Source organism: Aplidium turbinatum, chromosome 1 (assembly GCF_918807975.1).
Source record: "Aplidium turbinatum chromosome 1, kaAplTurb1.1, whole genome shotgun sequence".
NCBI lineage: Eukaryota > Metazoa > Chordata > Ascidiacea > Aplousobranchia > Polyclinidae > Aplidium > Aplidium turbinatum.
This window is the reverse complement of record NC_137472.1, coordinates 49,653,997-49,678,034: the sequence shown is the minus strand read 5'-3', so window position 1 is coordinate 49,678,034 and position 24,038 is coordinate 49,653,997. Positions and strand designations below refer to the sequence as shown.

Genomic DNA, 24,038 nt, shown 5'->3' with positions numbered 1-24,038 from the left:
TTCAACCGGGTGACAGTCGTGTTGCGTTGGGGGCTTTCCATAAAAGATGTCCGCAGTCAGGGAGAGGTGGGTTGCAAATTGCGGCTAGAGGGGGAGGGTCATATTTTGCAATTTTCCAAGGTCTTTTATGGACATCCCCTTGCGTTTAATTGAACCTTCGACCGGAATTGAATACTCAGTTTATTTAAAAATGTTTATTGTCCAAAATTTCACTAACGATGCCAGTAGGCTACATCACTACAAAACAAACTTAAAAGCAGCAAAGAATATAAAAATATTTATATTTTAAAACACGTTAAAAAACAAATCAATTTCGCGACAAGTAGCTGATAACAATCTCGTGTTTTCCATCAACGGTCATGACAATACCAGCGTTGCAATGTTTATCTCGCACAGTGATGTAACAAAAACATCTTTTCAACGTCATCAATCCAGCTCATACTCAAAATCGTCGTTTGAGTTGGAATCTGCAAAAGTAGAGTGACGTCATGATAGAACAGGCGCGCACGTTTCACCGAATTTTATCGTATTTTTTAACAAATCGAAAAGGTAAGTCCAAACATAGTTGTTGTTTCAGTCATGCTCGAACATCTCTTTGCTTATCTCAAACTGCGTAAGTTGTCTCAGGTTTAGCATACCGTATTGTTACGTCGAGTAGGCAGTCTAAAACTCTTGCTGAAAGTGCAGCAAAGCATTTAAGATGGCAGTATAAGAACCGATAAAAATCAGGCGACAGACCTGAGAGATTGATATGCAAGTAAATGGCATCGTATGGTATTTGATTATTTGAACCGTCTCTAACGATGAGAGCATTTAGCAATCGCTAAAAAACAAGATTTAGCGACCAATCCTGGGAATAAGTACATGATCGATCTTTGCCAATTTCGAATAAGCTGGATAGTCCACTACTTCAAAATACTCTGTCTAGTTTACGGAAAAATGTTACCTTGAACTGATTGTTTAACAGAATCGCCTTTCGCTTGTGATTGTTTGGTGTCTGGGGCGGGGCTTTCCTGAAAGTCAATCACGTTAATACTTTGATCGTGAAGTTGTTTTTAAAACTCTCGATTGAAAAAGCAGCACAAGAACCTCAAATGAAACTAAAGATGTGAAGGGGAACAGTGCGATTTTTGTAAAGGAATCGCCTACCTGCTTATCCGTGATATCTTCAATAGAAATGCGATGAGTTTCTTGAACATAATTGTCTTGAAGAACTTCTATTTTTGGTCGATAGACAGGCTGAAAAGTGGAAAAGAGTCAGTTTTAACATGTTTCGTTCTACACATTTACACCCAGATGCGGGTCCAAATACTATCGGAGGAAGTCGATTCGCGCATTTACAGTAAACACAATAGTCGATGGTATTTACTCAAGATATGGAGTAAATTTATAACCCGACGTTTAATGATGTCTAATTAGATGACCGGGCCCCAAGACTAAGTATCGGAAGTCAAACTCCCCTTTGAGAGATGTATCGATGTGTTATTTGATTTTTCAAAGTAACAAAATTTTCGATTGAGACCCACAAGCATAACTATTAACCAACCATCGGTATGTTGATTAATCTTAATCTGATTTTGCTTGACTTGGTCACGCATATTTTCGTGTTGCCAAAAAGAAGCAGTACAACATCAGGTTGTTTAATTTTGTGAAGGTTTTCCAATCTCATTTGCTAGACTTTGTTGAGAAAACAAATTCAAAAATCTATACAGGAATTCCCATCACAAACCCTAACCCACCAACGACTCTCCTGCGTCGAAGCCTTCGCATTCGGTGACGTCAACATCCTCTAGATCAGGAAGGTCATCGAGGTCAAAGGTCACTTCTGGCTTTGGAAGTTTAATAGTTTCAATATCTTCCTCATCTGAAGGATAAATTATAATACAGCGGTCAGTGACTGCTCAGGTGTAGTAAGTTACACAGTGGTGCCTGAACTACCTTCATTTAAACAATTATCATTCGTGTATGCTACTCCTTTAGACAACTCTCTTTATGACCTAGGAGTTCAGCAAGTAGTCAATAATGTGCGAGGATTAGAAAGCAACAGGAGTCCATAACAAAATGTCATTAATTTATTTAAATCTAGCAGCAACTTATCAAAGATAACAGGCGCCATTTAGGTTTTATATCGCCTTTCTCTGGGTGTTGTCTGGCAATGTAAAAGCAATGACAAAGGAGTATATTTCTTACCTGTTGCTGCAAAATGACATCAGAATCTACCTCTACAGATAGAAATTACAAGCCAAGGGAAAAAGAAAAAAATCAAAATCAATCTTCACCCGTAAAGTTTTCTTCGGATGGTCCCATCGATCTAGACGTGGCGTTATCCGATGTCGGGTCATTCAGAGAAGTGACTTCATCAATCGCGTCAACGTTTTCTTTGACATCTTTCTCGACCTCATCGCCTTCCCCCGACAACTTGTCATCGAACATTGGAACAGGAGTCACTGTTGATTCCACTGCATGAAAACATAACAATTGGATCATACAGACAAGAAACACACAACAAACAAGCCCGAATGTTTTGACGTCACAATCACTCACGCGTGACGTCGTCTTTCTCCCGTTTTGATTCTGCTTCCTTCCTAATGTTGTGGAGGTAATCGACACTTGCCTGTAATTTATCAAATAATAAACGTTTTATTTCCATTGCCCATGCAACATTACATTGTGAATTGCAGTTGCAAACAACTAGAAGGAGAGAAAGACACATACAGTGATCAGGTCAGCTCCTCTTATTGCAATGGTCAGATGATAAAAAACATCCTGCTTTGATATTTTTGAACATGCAATTAAATGCATGTGAAAGAATTACATCATATCTTTCAGGCAATCCTCGAAAATTTTTGCCTCATTGTAAAAGTTATTTACGAACCTGTATCTTAGCGCGCTCCTTGTTCACCCAAAGTTGTCGTTCTGCCTTCTCCGCGTCGTGTCCACCACGATGCCAGGCTTCTGCGCATGCGCGATCACGTGGAAACACAGGTCTAAACATTTGAAGGACATGGAAACGTTTTCAAAATAACTAATTAATTTGTTTGATCCGAATTGGAATAGTTGTTGATGAAATGTTAACTGCAAACATACTACACCGTGGATAAGTATTCGTAATGTGGGCAAGAGACCGCCCCAATAGCTCAGACTGGTTAAAAGCTCTACATTTTGTGCACGAAGAAATTGCGATCAAGCAGCGCTGGTTCGGCTCTCGTGGTGTGCGCTTGAGCAACGCATTTTAAGTATTGCTCTCCATCAAGTGGATGGAATAATTCATAGACAACTTTATACAAGTGCAAACTTCACTCTGCCAATCTCGGTGACAGGGACTGCGTCAGTGGTTCAAAGCCTCTACGAGTATACAAAACTGCCAGGATTAAGCTCTCAAAGAAGCTTTCTCTGTCCGAAGACAGAGAATCTCGTGACCAGTAACAAGAATACCAGTTTGCCATCGCACATCGCATATAGACCAGCGGTTCTCAACCTGTGGGCCATGGCTCATTAGTAGGTCATGGAAAGATTTTTAAGTGGGCCACAGACCTATTTAAAAATTTGCCAGAGTTAGTGAAAAATTTAGTTTCATTTGTGTTACTATAGTTAATTTTACACTTGTGTGTTTTGTTTAGTTGTTTTGATTGCAGCAACAATGAATGGTGCTGCTCTAATTTGCTGCAGAATGGTAATTTCCATTCTAATTATTGAAAAAATAATTTTGGTGGCGTGATTTAATCAATGCCGTCTGTTGCATAATATACGAACGTTGATTTTAAGCAACTACAACAATGTGGTTCCTATAGGGAGCCACTTGGCTCCGTAAGGAGAAATTTTTAACTTGAAGGGAAGAATAATCATGTTGAAAGGAATTGGGAAGAAATGTAAATCAAATATCAATTTATCTAAATAATCTATTGAAATGGTTAATTTATTTGACTGAGCACATAGTTTTAGATTAGATCAACGTTGAGTTTTTACAACACTTTATGATGTAATAGACCGCTTTGTGATTACCATCAAGTCATAGCCTAACTGAAAGCGGTAGCCTACTGAAACTTCTGCAGATCTGTTTTTAGTATTTTTTTGTGAATTATTGTGGCGAGAAATTGACAATAGTTGTGTCTTTCAAAGAAGGAATACGGCATTAATGTTGAGAACCACTGTAACTACAAGTTGGTCAATAACGTTCAGGAGCACGCATCTCATTGATGCACGGTATAACCTGTTTTGGAACATTTTCTGCTGTTTTTTTTGTTTTAAATCTATTTTGCAGCTTTTTCTTGCAGAAAACAATTAATGGGCCATAAGAATTTTTGTGCAACGAAAATGGGCCACGAAAGAAAAAAGGTTGAAAATCACTTATATAGACCGAATAGGCGGCAACAAAAGGATTGCTTATTTATTTGTAAGATATTACAAATACGTATTAAGACTTTACAAAACAATACTGTTTGACTCTGCAGCACGCATTTGTCCACAGTTGAAAACACGGCGCATTTTACAGCTTCTTTAAGCCGCCTCTATAAAGACTCACCTGTCATCAAGGTAGGTTAGCTCTTTCAACCGGACTGTAACTTTTTTGCGATAGAATCGAATTTTCTTGATCACTGGGTTACCCATTAAGTTCAACACCCGCTGCAATTAAAAGAAAATCACGCACAATGATTTCATGCTCATAAAAAAACTACGAAAGAATTCACTCGACACAAATTACGATCAGTTTAAAATTATAGCAATAACTAACGACACTCAATAAACATAAAAATAACACGGCGACGACTGGATCAGTGATTCTACACAACCCACCAGGCTTGGCATGGCTTCCATGATGTCAATGACCTGTGGATCTTCAATGTGGTTGTGGGATAAATCCAACACCGACACTGCCTTGCACTCGACGAGGTGTTGCAATCCTTCAAGGGTTGATATGTGATTGTGCGCCAGTTGCAAACTCTCCAGCTTTGTCAAGCAAGCTGAAATAGTTGACTAAGTTTATAACAGTGCGACCTTTAAGTTTTTTTTCGCTTAGCCAAAGAACCAACATGCTGCATTTCAGAGAAAGTTTATTTTTACTCGTGTAGGTGAAAGAAAAAAAAGATGCAACGGTGCATTACAACAGAATAAAAACTTTAGGCCTACTCTTTTAGGTTTATGCATAAGCATAAAAATGTTTCCCTGCCGTTGAAGCAACAAAAAGCAGACACAAAAATGTGATTTCGCCTGCTTTCCATGCGCTGAAAATAGCTGTATCTACTGCTTCACTTGTGTATGGAACACGCAACTCACACAAGTTCTCTATCTTTGTTAGCTGATTGTTCGAGAGGTTAAGAACACGAAGATCTTCCAGCGCTTCCAGATTTTCGATCTTGTCAATCAAGTTCTGCTGCAGGTACAAACATCTGTGGGAGTTGTTGAAATAAAGTTGAAGACATGTATTCATAATAAAGACATGTATTCAAACAATCATCCGTTGTGTTAAAAGAAATCTCTTTGAGTGATTTTTATTTGAAATTGGACCGTTGTTCACACCCCGGAAAGTTACAAGCTGTCCCTTCACAGGATCTTTGTAATCATCTTGCCAAATGCAATTAAACCTTCAAATTGCCAATAATACAACGATAGGCCACAACAGAAAAGCTGGTATCAATAGCAGCTTAAGTAAATGTAAATCCGACTACGTTATACCATTGTACTGTGATGAATGTTTTCTATCATATCCTTGGTTACATCTGCACGTTAAATGAAGATTGAGTTTAAGTGTACGGAAAGACCAGGAAGTTAGCCTTTTGTGTTCAACTTTAAAAACGTTCTGTCAAGACATAACCACCTATTTTTTGAGGTGGCCGGTCGATTGGTCGAAAGACATTTGGTCGACAGTCAATTGGTCGACAGACATTTGGTCGACAGGACGTTTGGTCGACAGACAATTGGTCGACAGACATTTGGTCGACAGGACATTTGGTCGACAAGACATTTGGTCGACAAGACATTTGGTCGACAGACATTTGGTCGACAAGACATTTGGTCGACAGACATTTGGTCGACAAGACATTTGGTCGACAGGACATTTGGGTTAGGGTTAGGTTAGGGTTAGGTTAGGGTTAGTTAAGCCTAAAATGAATCGTTCTTTCGACCAAATGTCCTGTCGACCAAATGTCTTGTCGACCAAATGTCCTGTCGACCAAATGTCTGTCGACCAAACGTCCTGTCGACCAAATGTCTGTCGACCAAATGTCCTGTCGACCAAATGTCTGTCGACCAAATGTCCTGTCGACCAAATGTCTTGTCGACCAATTGTCTGTCGACCAAACGTCCTGTCGACCAAATGTCTGTCGACCAAATGACTGTCGACCAAATGTCTTTCGACCAATTGACCGGGTACCTTTTTTGATGGGCTTGAAGCCGAGAAATCTTCACAACTTAGTCGACATAAACGTTGAAACAATGTAATTCACCTCAACAATGTTAGTTTCTCAAGGTTTTCGATCTTTCTCAGCCCGTTCACCTCCAACCAAATGCACCTGAGTCCTGTGTACTCGTCCAGGTTCTCTATTCTCCACCAACCTGTCTCCATAATAAGTTGTCAAAACTATCAGCCAAGCACTACCCATACAGCAAAATCCGTCATTTTTACAAGATTCAACGTCTGCAGATGCTGAATCAATGTAAAAATTACGGATCTTGCTGTCTAGGGAGGCACGTGTCAAGATTTGCGTGAATTGTAAGAAAAACCTCGAGTAAAAATGGTTAGTTTTGCAACTCTCCAAAGGTACAATTGCTGCGATGCTAGAAAAGACATCCAGAGAATCACGTCACACTGACACTCTCAATGACGCTAACGCTCAAAATTTGTATCAGATACACCGAATAACAACATGGATAGGTTGGGTGAGACGATGATTAACATTTCAATGTGATAAAAAGACAATTGAAAAAATGTAGAGTAAATTGATTGAATCGTAGAGTAAAAATTGAATCTTTATCCTCGGACTGGGAAAGCTTCTTGCAGAATTTAATCCTGGCAGTTTCGCATAGCCTACTTGTAGAGGCTTTGAATCACTGACGCAAGCCCGGTCACCGACATTGACGGAGTGACGTTTCCGAATGTTGAAGTTAATGTATTAAAAATGAAAACAAAAGTTTACTCCTTCTGTCTGCTTTCTTCTTGTCAGCGCTTATTCTCCTGCTTACACACTGATTCTCCAGGCATACAAAGTGGCAACAAACCTTTATAATGAAGATACAGATTGTCGTTGAGGTATGGGGTCGAGTAAAGCTTCTGTTCCTTGCATATTTTTTTCAACGATTCTTTTGTCATTCTGAAGATTAGAAAATATACAATGAGCAGAAAAGATGCTGCAATATCACAAGTAACGTTACACCAGAAGATCTCCACGCCTGTGAGGATCATTCGCCTTCTTCCTTCATCATGTTGGACAGTTTTGCCATTCTGAACCTACAGTCAGAGAAAATGTGAAGGAATGAAACGAACTGCTCTTTTATGAAACAAATCATTTAAAAAAACTGAAAAATGTCGGTTGCAACTCGTAGGCCACTGTTGTTTCATGGATCTGAGATCATTGATGAAGTAAATCAAAGTAAAACCATCAACTCACATGTTTGCGTTTTAAAATGTTACTTTCTTGCAGACATTGCACCAAACACTCTACTGCAAAGCTTTTTTTCACGAAAAATAACTATCCTTCGGCATTTAAATAATATTGTTGCGTCTAGCTGCATAAGAAGGGTATGAAGAAAAGATAGGAATAGAATAAAAGGATGCTGGCACCAACAGAAGTAAAACAAAACTGAAGTACGTTATAGCATCATCTAAAACTTAATCTTATTTCGTCCGACTCGGATTTTTCAAAGGACTGGTTTTGGAAATCCGGAAGAGGGCATAGCTTCGTCCAGTGCTGCTATGCCAAGCATATGCTTGAACGCTATTGAGTATTATATTAGAAAAGACATCGTGAAGTGAATCAACATTACTGTGATGCCGTTTTCTTTACCTCGGATACTTTTCCATTTCCTTCTCTTCTCGTTCCCTCCTTTTTCTCTCTTCTATCGTTTCCTTAGCAACTGTAAGTCTGAAAATGAAAAAGTTATTCACCAATTCGCATAGGTTAAGCCAGGCAAGTTTGATGATTTTACTTAAACAGACTTGTAAAACAGAAATTAACCACATGAAAAAGAAACTATTTTAAGGCAACAAACGCTGCTTCTTTTAAGTGGAGTATTAGCTTCTAGACTTCACTATCTTACTCGGCGGCTTTTTTCGCAACTTGTGGTTCAGTGAGTTCTTTGTCCTTGGGCGGAACCATCTCCATGTACACGGTGGGTGGCTCTGTCAAATGCAAACATTAAAAAAAAAACAATTAATGAATGGACAGAAAGTAAAAGCGTTGAAAGTGAAAGCCAGGAAATGTGGATGTATCTTCTTGTGTTTGAATTGCATTCGAAACAAAGCGCCACTAAAAATTATAACATTCAAACTTTCTCAACTACAACATGGTTGACACAATTTTTCAAAAAAAAATGTCGACCTGGTTCGATAAAACATAAAAATAGGCTGAAGTGAAAGTTCCAACAGTAATAAGACATGTAAGCTCTCCAAGAGCAATTCTCGTTACGGGATAAAAATAATGTGACGTCACAGCAAATCATTGCTCAGTGAAATTAAATTGAGAGAAACACTCCACAGTCCACATCGTAATTAGTTCGAGGAAGTATCAGTTCTCGTTACGGGATAAAAATAATGTGACGTCACAGCAAATCATTGCTCAGTGAAATTAAATTGAGAGAAACACTCCACATCGTAATTAGTTCGAGGAAGTATCAGTCAGTACCTTTCGGTGTTAGTGATTGAGGTTGACGCTTCCTATCTTCTGCCACTTGGTGAGTGTACGATTGGGAAGCTTTTTGGTTTGAATCAGGGGCATTGTGGGCCTGTAAGATAGTGAAAACAACTTTTCAATATCTCAATGCAACATATACGATACGTGGTACAGCTTGGTACGTAAATATATTATCTTCTTCTTACGTTTGAGAGTTTCTCTCGTTGGACCGAAGGTTTATCCTTTTACCGCCCCTAGTGCCTTGTGAGTTACGGTATCTGGTTGTTGGTATTCGCTTCACAAGCGTGAAATACCGGGACTCACCACGAGAAAGTTGGCAACATGAGTCCAATATGATGATGAACAAGTATAAACAACGATGTTTTTTTAATCAGCTTGCAAAAAATGAAACAACTGTTACACATGTATATCGAACCATGTTGCAGTGATCCTTATTTATGATTAAAATTTAGTATTTTTTAGATACACCATTCCTAAGAAGCTTATGAAGAAAATACAGTTAACAACATGTCATAGCAATCAGCACGTTACCAAAGAGGTTACAGTCACAGCGGTGGTTCGTGTTAAAGTTTTAGATGACGTAACAACTAGTTTAGATCAAACGACGTTAAGTTTGTTTTGCTATTTCTAGTAGTTGCAGCTGGCAATATCCATTAGTTTGAATTAATTCAGGTCAATGAAAACTTTTTGACCAAGTTATGATGGAAGTCCGAAGAGAGAAAAAAATTCAAACAAACTTTCAGCAAAAACATCGCTATCCCATGTGGCGATATCTGGTTTCGTATGTTTTTGGTCAGTATAAACTTCTACCACAATTCGACAGTCAATGACCATCGAACAAGTGTACCACTCACAGCTAGCTTGACTCGAGCGTTCATTTCATCGGCGACCTCATCTAGTGTCTGGGCTTTTGCATCCTTTCTGGCATCACCTGCACGGACAAGTGTCTAATGAATAAACTTTCATAGCAAAATGAGACATCATTGTGGCATTTAACATCGCAGAATTGAACAGGTCAATAGCCTATTGTACTGACAATTTTTGTCATAACTTTAATCAAAATTGATTTTGTCATTGTTAAGTCATGGCTTTGTCACAAACCGAATCTTTTAAACCTATGTTGGAAAAAAGTTAGTCTTCATTCAACAAAACAACCCCACCCACCTATCTTCCGCTTCTCCATGTCGTTGGTAGCTAACTTCCAGCCTGGATACAAACTTTCCAGCTTTTCCATGTCAATGCTCGATCGAGGAACTGAAAGTGATGAGAATTTAAACTACGTCACGCAACACAATACATTTCCTGTCAAAATTGTGTTCGAGATTCGATAGCTCAGAGTGAAACCACTACGTTGAGACGATGATGAACACTTCAAACTTGTACGAGCTACTTGTCACTTACTGAGATCCTCTCGACAATTTTCAAAGTCTTGTTTTTCCTAAAAAGAAAACAAAACGATTGAACAAAAGCTACGCGCGTTACTAATTAATTATCGGCCAGTACTACTAATTAATCGGCCATCGGACTACTACTACTACTGATGACCTTCACTGGGATGTAGCGCACGCTTTGTTACCCACAAAGATACAGTAAGAAAACAATGGGAGTGAAATTTGTTTTCAATCATAATTTGTTGCTAACTTGTTTTTGTCAGAAACCGCTTTGAGGAGAATGGAATAATAATCTCTGATGATTACAGACAACACTGAACCAGAAAATGAAAGCGTCGACACACAAAAGCAATTTTGGACGCAACAAATTCAGTGAGATTCTACGCACGATCGACCGAACAACCTTTATCCCTTTAGCATCCAACTATCATTTATAACTTAACATTAAAAATTGTGTAAGTATCATGCGACGTCTTTTGGGGTTGTCAGAGCCGTCATATGACGTTCATCAGATTGGCGTCATAGCTACGTCACATAGGAGTGCAGAAAAGCCAAAAAATGGTGTTACGTGATATTTGAACAGCACAATAGCTTAACGTTAAAACAACAACATCCTACACTCAGCTGGAGGGAAAATGCTTACGTCTATCGTTGACATCGTGTCCATCGTCGACATTGTATCCGTCGTTGTTGACGTCACATCTGACATGACGTCATCGTTATCGCGCTTGTTAGAATCGACGACGTCATCCATCGACATGCCTTGCAGATTAACACAGTCTTCGGTTACTTCTGGATTGGAAATTCCTTCAACGTTCATTTCGAGCTCTGGATCGGATGTTTTTCTCCCTGCGCCGACATTGGAAGGCGGATTCAATTCTTCAGATTTTTCAGAGGTATTTTGTGAATCTACATCTTCAGCTTCATTTCTGTGTAATTCTTCACACACAGAGACTTCAGCATCGGCCTCTGAAAGGACGTCGGTTCTCATTTTTAGCTCTGAGCTAGCATTGATTTGCACATTCAGTTCTTCGGAATTGTTAGAGCTTATTTCTGACTTAACATCTTCAGATGCACTTCTTTGTAATTCTTCATTCGAAGAAACTTCAATGTTAGGTTCACTCTCCGAAGTCAAATCGCTTCTCATTTCCAGCTCTGATTTTGCAATTTCATCTGTTTTTGCAACAGATTTTCCATCGACGCTTTCATCCACCTCTGCATTGTCACCGGTCTCCCCAATAACACCGACTGGAACGTTCATAATTTGTTCCTAAAATGAAAGTTAGAAAATTATAACGGCGGGAAACCATATGGCAACACTGATGATCATAACAACATTTTTAAGTTTAAGTGTTTTTAGACTTAAAGTGCTTTGATGTCACGTTTTGATAGAAATGATCAATTCAATTTTTTAAATAGAGAATAGTGTTTTCAATAACAAAAAAATCAATCTTAACTTCAACAATAAAATTAAATGTTCAAAGATTTTGTGACTTTTATTTCAAAATTAAATATTTTACGACCCAGAAAAATCAAGATAAAGAGACACCCATTAATCGTAGACACTTGCAAAATATGGTAAAAACACTTCACAATTTGACCGAAAACAATACATTAGTTTTATTGAATAGTACCTAACCAAAAAAAATTACATTTATTCAACCTGTGCAGACGTTGTATCAATGCAAAAAAGACTGATTTGTTGGCTAAGTTATCCTAACACTCAACTTACTTCATCATCAACTGGTGGATCGATGTCGCCATCTTGTGGCAAATCATCAGGCAATTCAACAATTAAAGGCATAATATCTACGCGAAATTGACCTGAAACGCATGTAAGGTTAAAAAATATTCTAGCTAAAACAATGACATTTTATAAAAAAATTAAATTGCCTTAACAACTTTTTGGGCATGCTATAAAAATCTTGCAAAAAAAAATATGTAAAAAAATAAAAGCACAGTTTATAATGACTCATAAATAAGTTGTCAATATGTTCAGTGAGTTTTTACTTTTGATTAGCAGTGCAAAAGCAATACGTTCCATAACATACCAAAGCTCTGAAGGTAGAAGCGACAAAACGCTAATGTCAAGACGTGCTCGTGACTTAAACAGAATAGTTTAACAAGTGAAACACATTGACGTCACAGCATCACCAATAGTATGCAACATATATGCAAATACGTTGCTTGACTAATATTATTGGTAAAAACTTAACTTTAATATTTCAGAATTGACACCGGTGACCATGCATCGACCATAAAGATAAAGGACAACACAACGTCGGTGAATAAAAATCTAGTAACATAATAAACATGCGAATGCATCATCATTGTACGCATGCTTTACATTCTGTTGGATGAAAAATGATCTTTCAAAATCAAATGTGACTAGTCAGTATCAAAATAGAGGTGGGGTCAATCTCCCCCCAGGCTACTTGCAGGATCCGCCCCTGTTCGGCACTCGATCTCACTAGTCATGTCTATCGAAATTCGAGCTAGAACGTTATGTTCGACGCATACTGGATAGCCTAATAACAATAGCGAGTCGAGCTTCACAAGCAAATAGCGAGTCGAGACCAAGTATCGAAGCATAACTTCATTAACTTAGTATCATTTAATGTTGTAGGCCTATAAATATGAAAAGGCAAAATTTGGTGGCAAACACGTTCATGAAATTTAAAAAGTGCCATTTTCTTGGAACGTAAACGAGAATTATAAGACAATCGACAACACTGCATAAATACTCATTTTAGCGGAACACACTACAAAACTTTACAAATCACAGTCAAAAAAACTGATTACATTCTAAACAACAATAGGCCTAATAACTTATGCAATGACAAGTAACAAACGATCAGCTAAAGCCGCCTTGTACTGTAGTTATGGAAGCCTTTGCGAACTAGACGATTGCCAATCCTATAGTTGCAAGTACAGTGGACAGAAGAATCCTTTTTCCCCTGCAAGTTCCGTGACCATTGAACGGATAGCTAAGCGATCTTGATACGCTGCTGATCTGGGAAGTCATTTCACCTTGTTCACACCAAAAATAGTTTTAATGCAAATATTTTAGATTGATTCAGCATCTGCAGACGTCGAATCAACAGACGGGTTTTGTCAACTTGTTGAATAAAAAGACAACCAGATTTGGAATTATACAGCAAGATCAACGCTGTGGTGTTTCTTAATTGTTTTCACGATAAACTATGGGCTGACGAACATTGCCGGTTTTACGATGATTTATCGTTATTTAACGTTGATATGACATTGACAAGGTTACCGCTGAAGTGTGTTGTAGAACCGTACAAGATCGAATTGTTTGGTGAAAAGTCTTGCTCTTAGCTTTAACTCAGTGACTGTCGTTGAGACAACGTTAACCAACATCACAATGACAAACGTCATTAGGACGTCATCAACTGGTATCGTATCAAGGCGACTGGTATTGCTTGGTCGTGTTTAAACACGACGTATTCGCTGTGTCCCACACTCCAGTGTCGCGTGATGCTGTCCACAAGTCGCCCTTGCGTCAGTATCGAGTCGTATCCCTTTGGGGCACACTTTCTCCCCGGCTCTAACGCCGTCACGGTTTGGGTACGGCCCAAACATACTTTGGCAACGATGACCTGGCCATCCGGGGAAAAACGGGCCGCACAACGCGCGTGGCGACTGAAGTGGAGTCCACGGCCGTAATCGCTGGACGCAAAATCATTTGCACTAAATCCCCGACGCATTATCCGATCAAATTTCGAATCATCCCTGTCAGCCAGCAAAGGCCCGCAAAAATACAAGTTCGCCACTATATCGGGCTTGTGCGACGACTTGACGGCCTCCTCGAAACGTTTTGCAATGCCAAGCGGCAACTCCGCTAACGTCACATCCGACACGTTGATGACGTCATAATCAGTGCCGCTGAAGGTTTCGTTGGCAGCGTTCATGCTGGTGACGAAACAATGTTTTATTTCGCGAAGTTCCAGCAGCTTCAACTCTTCGCGAAAAGACACTCTCTGGGATGTCAAAACGACAACGTCATCGTTGCGTCGAGCACTCCCATTGGTCGACCGTTGTTCTGCTTGGTCGACTTCAGTTGTTCGCTTTTTTTCATCGCTATTGGTTTCTGGACAAAAAATGAATGAAGGAATCAATCACTGACCGTTAAGTGAAATGACCAACCATCAACGCTCGGGCTTAAAATTTTGGGGAATATTTCGTTTCACAATATAATTTGCTTCCCAACTTGATATTACAACAAACGGTCCAAATCTACCTTAGAGACTGCTAAGGTGTCACAAGAAGCAATTGTGTGGTTGGGCATACTATGTAGACTGTAGAGTAAGGAAGAAACAAAAGCAATCTGTAGGAAAGTGACATCGAGTATTCATTCATAGAATCTACGGGTGTGGCTGCATTCAAGCCAAACTTGCACATACCTGCAATTACTGCGTCTTTGTCGTCCTCTTTGCTCTTTACGCTCGAAGTGACGTCTTTTTCATTTGTCAGTGTAGTTATAACGTCATCAACGAGTTCATCGGGAAAATTTGATGACGCAACAACGTCGTTTTGATTCGGCACTGTACTGGTGACGTCAACTTCTTGTTGATTGGACGAACTAAAGATGATGTCATCGTCTTTATGATGAGTGGATAATGAACTGGCATCAGTTTCCTTTTGTGTGGTCGAACAGGAAGTGACGTCTTGTGCGGATGATGATGTCACATCCGAAGCTGAAAACACACAAGTTTAATTTTACAAAATAATGACGTGTTGTTTTCTCAGTGCAAGCGACATCACAGATTTTTCATAACCAGTACAATAAGATACGCCTTACGATACTTGCAGGTGAAACAAAATATACCGTAGGCATAGTTGTATTTGAGTTACAAGCTTTTGAACAAATACAGTATCCATTTTAAATTTATTATTATATAATTTCATTGCAAGAATTGTCTCCCTAAAATTGTGATAATCATGCTTTATACATTTGAGCGTTTGCAATTAATGAGCACGTTTGACCAACTAAACCAAAGCCAATTGAATTTCGATAATGCCTACATATGAAACTCTGCAAGGGAAGAAAACAACAAGTTTCATGGTTAAATACGACCTTTCAAACAACTACATCCGATAAAAACTTCTAAACTTTATTCAACTATGTCCAGACTTGCGTCTTGTTGGTGAAGATGGAGAAAAAGTGAACCGGAAAACAAGGAAAGCAATCTTCCTGCAACAGCAACCGAATAGGGATACAACACACATCAAGCAAAAGAGGTATACCTCCAGCCACAAAAGAGCAATTCTCTTCAAAACCATCGATGGCGTCTCTTAAATGCACAATTCTACTTCTCATCCGGTCTTGCTTTGCATTTAAATCCGCATCTTCCCGAGCATCCAGTTCCTTCCTCAACTGCGCGATCGTCTCATCCTGCAAGCTGACGCGTGCGTGCAACGTTAGAATCTCGCGTCGCATGCGTTGGGTGAGTGACGCATGTGACTGGTACGCCTGCGTCAAAAAAGTTGAAAAAAATTTTTTTTTAAACGGTTATGTCTGCTGAATGAACTACTGTATGTTAGAGACATTCAATTGCCGTTGATCGGATCATTGTTGCAAAATAAAACCACACTCAAGCTGATTTTTATCCAAAACTATTTTATATCTAACCGCGGGCCGCCAGTTACCTTAATTGGCGACCACAACCTCTGCTAAGCTCAATTCACAAAAGCCAGCTTCTCAGTCTCAACGTACATGCAAGCTGCGCTCCTTCCACAAAGCAAGTTCGAGCTCCATCTGTCGGAGGTCGAACGGAGAATCTTCTTCGTCTGGGTGACGCTGGTAAGCAGGAAGATAGCACATTCGCTTTGAATTGAACCACACATCGCCTATATGTGCCCACCTGCTGTTAAGTATTGCGTCATCTGTGAAACCTTTCATGAAACAGCAAAAACGTAACGTTACCACAATGTTGAAAAAATGTATTCAAACGCAACAGTAGACTAATTATAGAGACAGAATGAATAAAAACATGGCGTTAAAAAGTTACCCTGGCATCTTTCTGATGAGTGAAAATAGGAGCCAAGTAACTACTGGATCAGTTGTGTGCATTTGTAACAACATCATCTGATTATATATTTGTAAACTTTTTTTGCGGGAATATATATTTTTTTTAATTTTGTGAACATATTTTTAGAACGATTTCATGTTTGAGTCATCCAGGCATCGTCAACATCAGTTGGTTTGGCAGACTGAATTTCCAAAAATGTCTCTCAGAAAAGGATAATCTGTGGACATTATCAGCTCATTGACACGGTCTACCAAAACTATTTCAAAGCTTACCACGGCTACCAGCCCGAGCATACCTTGTTTTTCGAAAAAATCAATCGCGTTGTTGTCCGCATTCACTACGATGACGTCACTGCCTCCGGTGATTGACGGGTCGAACAATTGCTTGATCATGAACTTGCCTATCCCGTGACCTCTGAACTTTCTACGTACCGCAATAAGAGAAAGCTGCAGCACTTTCTCGTTACTCGGCTGGTACGAGCGTTCGAAGGTGACACAAGCTATCAAGCGATGTTCGATTCCTGGAAGCATAAGTATTAAGTATAGCTGACATTCTAACAAGAAAAAAATGAGTGATTACCCACACAGCAAAACCCCTCATTTTTACATTGAACGTCTGCCGACGTTGAATAAACGTAAAATGACGAATTTTTCTGTCTGGGTAAAGGCATATCACGTAGGTAAAGAATGATAAGAAGACTGACAATAGATGACATTCTGAAAACCAAATTCGCAAACTTTGTCGAGTTTAAAATGGTACAACATCTGTAGACGTTAAACTGATGTAAAAAGACCAATTTTCTGGCTGGGAAGACGAAGATAAATGAATGGAGACAAATAAAGTAATTGAAGAATGACAAAAAGTGTTTTCTTGCGACTAATCATAAACTCACCAAGTAATGGTGGCGGCTGGTCTGTAGAGACATCTTTCAATTCCTCGGCGTAGATTCGCCATCTGCAACAATATGCATCTCAATATGATCAGACCACAACAACCCAAAAATGGTCCGACAGATAACTTTCAAAAGAAGGTTCTGCTGCTAATATTAACTCGTGTCATGATGCTAAAAAGTTAATACAAACATCTTGATCAGTTTGTATTCTTTAGTGGCCGCAGCGGCGTCATCGTCGTCACTGTAAAAAGCAAATTCGAACCAAATTGCAAATTGATGGCCTACAGCAGGAAAAGAACAGTCTTAGGTGTTAGCAGTACAAATTCCGAAGTTTCAACTTACAGTTCTTTTCTCTCGTCCACACGTCGAAGAAAATCATTCAATCCAGCCATAAAATCATCATCTTCTTCTTCATCGTCATCTTCTTCATCGCTAGATTCACCATCACTGAAGATGTTCACAAATCTTTCATCCTCCTCGGCATCTTTTACTAAAAAGTCACAAATCAGCAATAAACACAATCAATATTGATCCTTGTCACTTAACCATTATAATTACGTCTTTTTTCTTGAGTAAACTAAGCTCCAGACTTCAAAGGTTTTGATAAAAACAGATACCGATGTCGTTTGTACTGGTTTTAGCTTGTCACTCTCTCTTTTCTACGTCGCGAAAACCAAACAATGCTATTCGTACACAGTTTATAAAACAAAAAAATCTTCTGAGACTGTGGAGCTGAAAATGAAAAAAAAAAACAGATCTCATGGTTTAAAGAATGTTTAAACGTGTTAAAATGTTTTCATTTTGTTTAGAAATGTTTTGTTCAAAATTAGAGTTTAGCTTCCAACACGTTTGTGGAACCACGATTTTATACACAAGAGTCTTCGCTTATTAAGCCTACCTCGGACCGGACGCTTTTAAGTTTATTAAACGGGTGAACCTATTAAGCGGGGACGAATTTCTGCCACTCATATGAACGGGAGTAATTCCAGACCGGACCAAATTGGGCTTAATTAGTAGGAGAGTCTATTAATCATGGGGTTAAAGAAGCGGAGACTACCGTATATCTGCTACTTGAACATACAAGCTTTATTTTTCTCTTGAAGCAAGCCATTTGACGGAGCCTTTTCGTTTGGCTGTTCATCTTCTCTCTTCAACGGTTGCTGTAATGTTGTAGCTCTCTTCAGTAGTCTCTCCCTAGCTTCGTCCTTATCACGAATCAAAAGAAGTGTCTTTGACCATTTGTCACATAATGTCGGATAGATGATGTCATCAGTGACCTCAGACAGTGAAACCCCGTACAGAGTAGCTACAGCATGAAGAACATCAATGTTGGGGATTTCAGGAATTATCTGAAATAAACAAAAAACTGATTAATCATGTGACCAATGTGGTAACAAAATCAACACATTTCTTGAAAAGGCAGATGTTTCACGTTTCCCTGCATAGTTTCACAGGTGAGTTACATATTATAAGGCAGCTTGCTTCAACTCATATCACATCTTCAACTGGGTGGATGGCCGAGCGATGAAAAGGCGATGTTTGAAACGACGGTTCGATACCGCTCCAGAGCATGTGGTTGTGTCATTGGTAAGACACTCAAAAACATGCCAAAACAATTGAAAGTGGCTGACTACATGTTCCTTTACTTGCTTCCAGCTCTGCATGTTATTTTGCATACGTGTGAATCACAGTGTACTGTATGTAGTCGCCATGGGTGCAAAACAAAACCTCAGAAAAACAACAATAGGCTTTACTTGCAGCTTACCAGTTAACCTGTGATACTGCAATGAATTAAAATTTTCAAAATTCTTGTAAAAAAGCGATATCATCCACGTTAGGTTTCACAACATTTGAGCATTATTGCACAACATTAGGCAATAGGCGTATGTTAGATTGACATTTTAACTTTGATGTTGTGAGATTTAGGTGTTCATACACTTTGTCATATAACTACTTAAGTGTTTCATTTAATGATGCCACAAAGACATGATCTGCTAAGTTACTTGTCTAGATGCAGCCACATGGACATGATATGCTTAAACTGACAATAGAGTTGCCTTTCACTATCTGAGGTTTCAATAATTTGCATTAAAGTTAAATTGTAGTATTACAATCAGAACTAATTTAAAAACATTTTATGCTTGTGCAATGTGTTAGAGTGCATACAGTACATTAATAAACAATAAAATTCAGGCACCCCCGTTAGCTTAATGGTTACGCACTCAAGATCAAGAGGCGCTGGTTCGACTCTCGGGGTGTGTGCTTGAGCAACGCATTTTAGAACTGCTCTCCATTCAGCGGCATCTAATGAATGGAATGGAAACAAACATTTCAACAATCAGAAACTTCACTCTGTCAACCTCAGTAACCAAACCTGCGTCAAAAGCGTCTACTAGTATGCAAAACTATCAGGAATAACAAAGGCTTTGTCAGTCCGAGTATTAAGATTCAAAACCAACTTGCATTTAAAAACAAAACGTTTTTAAATTAGTCTAAAGTGTATTTGAAGTGTTCAAGATGTTAATTTTTAGTATTGGGAGTGTTTTTAAAACCAAAATAAGCAGTTAAAAAGTACAGGTATTTTTCATTCAACTACTGTATTCATAATTTCACATTATTTACGTTTGGGATCAATCCTATCCCCACGAATACGGAGGGTCAACTGTGATTCTAAGCATTTGTGGGACATTTTATCTCAATATATCAGACATAAAAATTGCACAATGAAGAAAAGTTTTATGAAATCAACAAACACAAAACAACTGTCAAGTAGTTTTAGTTACGGTAGCAATTGAGTAGTTTACTATCCTACCACAAGCTGTAACAGTATCTTAATTTAAAATATGATATGAAATTAGTTTCATTTTGACATCACGATTTTAAATTCTCTATTTGTTACGAAACCAACAACTCAGTTTCACAGAATTTTTCAACAGTAAGGTACATGGTACAAGTACCGATATTGAAAATGATGAATAGTACACGGTACTACGGTATTCATCTCTAATTCATGAGGTTTCTTACCTGTTTGTCAACTTTATTACTTCCTTTCAGCAGTCGATCAAAATCAACAAGAATTGGTGAAACTTTCAAATTATTATTGGTATCTGGTGGCAATTCAAATGATGGCACTTTTCTCTTCTTCGACTTAACAAATGTGATGGTTGGCAAATGCGACACAGCAGAATACATCATTGAAACTCATTCAACACATGCTGCTGTAAAATGAAACATATTTACAAATCGGTGAACAGTTTATGTGCATATGACAGGTGACTTGTATGTATATAGTGAGGTATTGCAAGCCTGTCAAATTGTTTTACTTATACATATTAACCTATTTCAGTTTCAAGCACACCTATTGTCCACATGTTGTTGCTTCCACCTTTTTTCTGGACCTCTAGTATCTTGGCATGTACTAATTGTATTATTTTCATGGTGATGTTCAAAAATACCAACAAACTGAAATAAAAGTTGTAAATTCATGATATCTTGCATAGAAAAACAAACTGTAGAGATGCTTTTTGCTTTTCAAATTAGAAGAATTAAAAACACGTATTTTTTTGGGCCCTATCACAAAAATCATGCATTTGTGTGGGGATTAGGGTGGCTCATTTTCCTTGATGTTCTTTAAATTTTTTGTCAGTTTGGAATAATGTTCCATTTTGCTCACTGATATTTGTAAACCAAAAATTTTTGTTGGGTTTTGACCTTTGACCCTGGTTCACCCAAGGAGAAATTCTGAATTTTTCTGAAAAATTAGTAAATTTCGATGTGGTTTAGCAATATCTGAAGAGGGGATTTGTCAAAATTTGACCACGTGATTTTGACGTCACTTCCTCTGTTAACTTCCACATGGAACATCTTCACCCTACTCCAAGTCTGAGAGTCACTAATAGTGCGTGCTTTTAGTGTGATTTTAGTTGATTTTACAGCCTTTTCGCAGTCAGTGAATTTATAACACAGACCAACAAAAAAAATTTGGCACAAAAGATGAGAGTCATTATAGAGTATTTCAGGGCACCTGATTCCGAAAATGCACTTAGTTTTTTCGAATTGGCTCTAGTTTTCGAGATATTCGACAATGAAAATATTTTTGAAATCGTTTCTCAAAAGCTCTCAATTTACAAATCACTTATTTTCAGCCCTGTTTACCATTATGATGTCATAGTTCCACTTGTCTAGTTCAATTGGTTCATATTGCACGAAAGTTCAAAACCCAAGCAAAGGTTGAAATGAATTGTGTTTAACGTAAGGGAGACATAAATATTCAATAAAAACAGTTGTGAATCAGTAGGCCTACATCACAAGAAAAATATCCCGAAAGTCATGTGTTTATGAATGCAGCTTTATATTGAATAGGTAGGCCTACAGAAATGGATACTATACAAATGAAATTTTATTCTAAAGCCTTTGCTAAGGCCAAGTCTTTGCTGCAAGAAGTTTTTTTCTGGTCTATAGGCTAAATAAATGGCATATAGGCTAATAAAACATGCCTTTGACAAGTAGGATGCTGTACAAACAACCCAGATATATTTTGCTGCATGAGGCAACGCAGTGGAGCAACGCATTCTGCGATAGATACAGCGCTATATAAAAACAAGCATTATTATTACTTTGACATGAAGCTGGGTGATCAAGATAAGTCCTGGGTTCCTCCTATAAAGTATGCAAACATTGCACGCAAACCCGTTTCTGGGCTCAAGGCTAAGAAGTTCAGAGTGCCATAGCATAAAGAAAGCCGTGGCATCACCATGAAAATTGATACTTCTGCACGGTGAGGATGTTCGAAGGAAGTTGGAACATTATGTTTACATGGAGTGTGCAAGGCAGTCATTGCATGGACGTTGCTATTTCTGTTTTTTGTTTGCCCTCTCTAATTTCAAGTGGTGATTTGCTTGAAACAATAGGAAAACGGGCATGACTGAGAGTAACCTCAATACCTTCAGTAGTGTTTTGGAGCAAGGTCAAGTTTTTTTCTCAAAACCATTTCTACCACCTACTGTAGTAATTAAAGATTTAGTTATCAAAAGTGGTAGCTGGAATCTTGGCTCCTCATCTCGATCAACATGGCATTCTTGACTCCAAGGCCAAGATTACGTTCTTCCGCAGCAAGGATAAAATTCTAAGCAGCTACCTTACTGAATAACATAACTATGTATTTTGTAATTATATAAATGGCCTTCATAGCCTACCTTGATGGGGTGTTGCTCAGTAGGCCAATCATAATAAAGAGTTGCGTTTGTTCATCGATAGCTTTGTTTTGCTTATTTGTCTAGTTTGTTAGCAAAACAATGAATGCATTTTGTTTGTACTTAGTAGCTTACTTAGTAAGTCTGATACTGTTGAAGTCAGCAAATATATTAATGCAAAACGAAAGTTATATATTCTACATCTTGTATCCTCAGGCTTACTTCACATCATATTTTGATTGTTACTAGGCCAGTAAACGTTAAATAGCTGTTTGTTTGGGTTGTAATCAACGTGATTGGTTCCAAATAGCGTTTATACCACTCAGAAATGTGCCTGGGATTACTTCCAGTTTTGTCTATGTAGTAAACGACACGACGTTAAATCTATAGGGCCACAAAATTAAGAAAAAAATATTTTTGCTGTAACTCAAAAACTAGAGCCAATTCGAGAAAACTTAGTGCATTTTCAGAATAAGGGGCCTCGAAATACCTTAAAATGACCTTAAAATGACTGCCTTTATATAAAAAAAAGTTTTGTTGGCCTGTGAAAATCGATAAACATCGTCAAATGATTCAAGAAACTAAAAGCAGTATATATTTACTACGGTGAAGGGTGCACAAAGAAAATCATGTCTGAAATGTGGTAGAATTCGATATTTTGAGAGTAATACAGGTGTCAGTGTTCATGGAGTTGCTAATTAAACCACTTTGCTTGCTACAAGTGTGTGTTACTGCCTCTTATTGTGTCCATTAAGATGCTAGAGTGCATTAGAAGATAGCGGGTGAGCAGTTTCGGGGATAAGCAAAAATTCGATATTTTGAAAAAATTCAAACCAGGTGAACCAGGGTCAAACGTTAATATTTTTTTGTGAAATTTGGTGTAGGAGATACATTTACCAAAAGGAACAATATTCCAAACTGACGAAAAGTTTAAAAGAAAAAAAATTTTTTTTCGAGATTTTGCGCCAGCCTAGTGGGGATCTTGTTGTAAAAATAGCCACTTTCTTAAAGTTTGATTAAAGCTAGATGTATTTGTACTTGATATGTTGACATGACCAACTTGATGTGATGCTATTCACTGTGGCTCTATTACTGCAGGGTACTTCTCACTATCAGACAATTTGACGCAATATTATTTTCCATTGAGCACATCTTGCCTTCTGCCAACACATTTTGCTTGTCAGTTTGAGTTTTCAACCACCATATTTTTTGCTAGCCTGATTAACGCACTTCACAATATTTTAGTTGACATGATCTCTATAATAGATACATCTCAATCAATAGGCTACAGTATATACCATCTGACATTAACTTAGTTTCCAAGAGAATTACACATGAAAAAACAGCTGGTGTACAAATCTCCGTCCTGGTAAACAATATCATGATGTCATAGACAGGAATCGACAACATATAGGGTGAAACTACTTTTTCTTTGCTTTACTGTTTACACACTTCAAACCATGCGGCTTGGTACAGTGGTACACCAGCTCCAAAAAAACTAATCAGGAGCTGACATAAAACTGCAACCGGTGAGGAGACACCACTTTGAGTAGGTGGTGCTTTGGGGAATGTGGAATTACCTTTATTCTCATGACTCCCAGGTATGATCTGGCCCAGAGCAGTAGTACCTGTCAGGGTCCCAGGTATGGGCTAAATACCTGGAG

General features: G+C 38.4%; 1 protein-coding gene across 2 annotated transcripts; it reads right to left on the bottom strand.

The window, feature by feature from the left end:
* Nucleotides 1-185: 185 nt before the first annotated feature.
* LOC145782205 (uncharacterized) lies at nt 186-24,038 on the bottom strand. Of its 2 annotated transcripts, none has more exons than XM_082593979.1 (29): nt 23,955-24,038; nt 20,207-20,400; nt 18,264-18,531; nt 17,525-17,672; nt 17,183-17,244; nt 16,586-16,810; nt 15,975-16,153; nt 15,506-15,731; nt 14,662-14,955; nt 11,970-12,061; nt 10,881-11,507; nt 10,248-10,284; nt 10,011-10,100; nt 9,701-9,777; nt 8,838-8,937; nt 8,254-8,335; nt 8,001-8,078; nt 7,216-7,307; nt 6,444-6,552; nt 5,275-5,387; nt 4,795-4,961; nt 4,523-4,623; nt 2,876-2,987; nt 2,545-2,614; nt 2,280-2,459; nt 1,740-1,864; nt 1,150-1,239; nt 947-1,013; nt 186-467 (listed from the first exon to the last, which is right to left on the bottom strand). In XM_082593979.1, exons 2-29 carry the CDS (start codon nt 20,375-20,377, stop codon nt 427-429), a joined length of 4,023 nt encoding a protein of 1,340 aa, XP_082450105.1. In that variant the 5' UTR covers nt 20,378-20,400; nt 23,955-24,038; the 3' UTR covers nt 186-426. The 2 variants fall into 2 exon arrangements, with proteins under 2 accessions (XP_082450105.1, XP_082450113.1); XM_082593987.1 differs by lacking the exon at nt 23,955-24,038 and adding an exon at nt 20,541-20,573.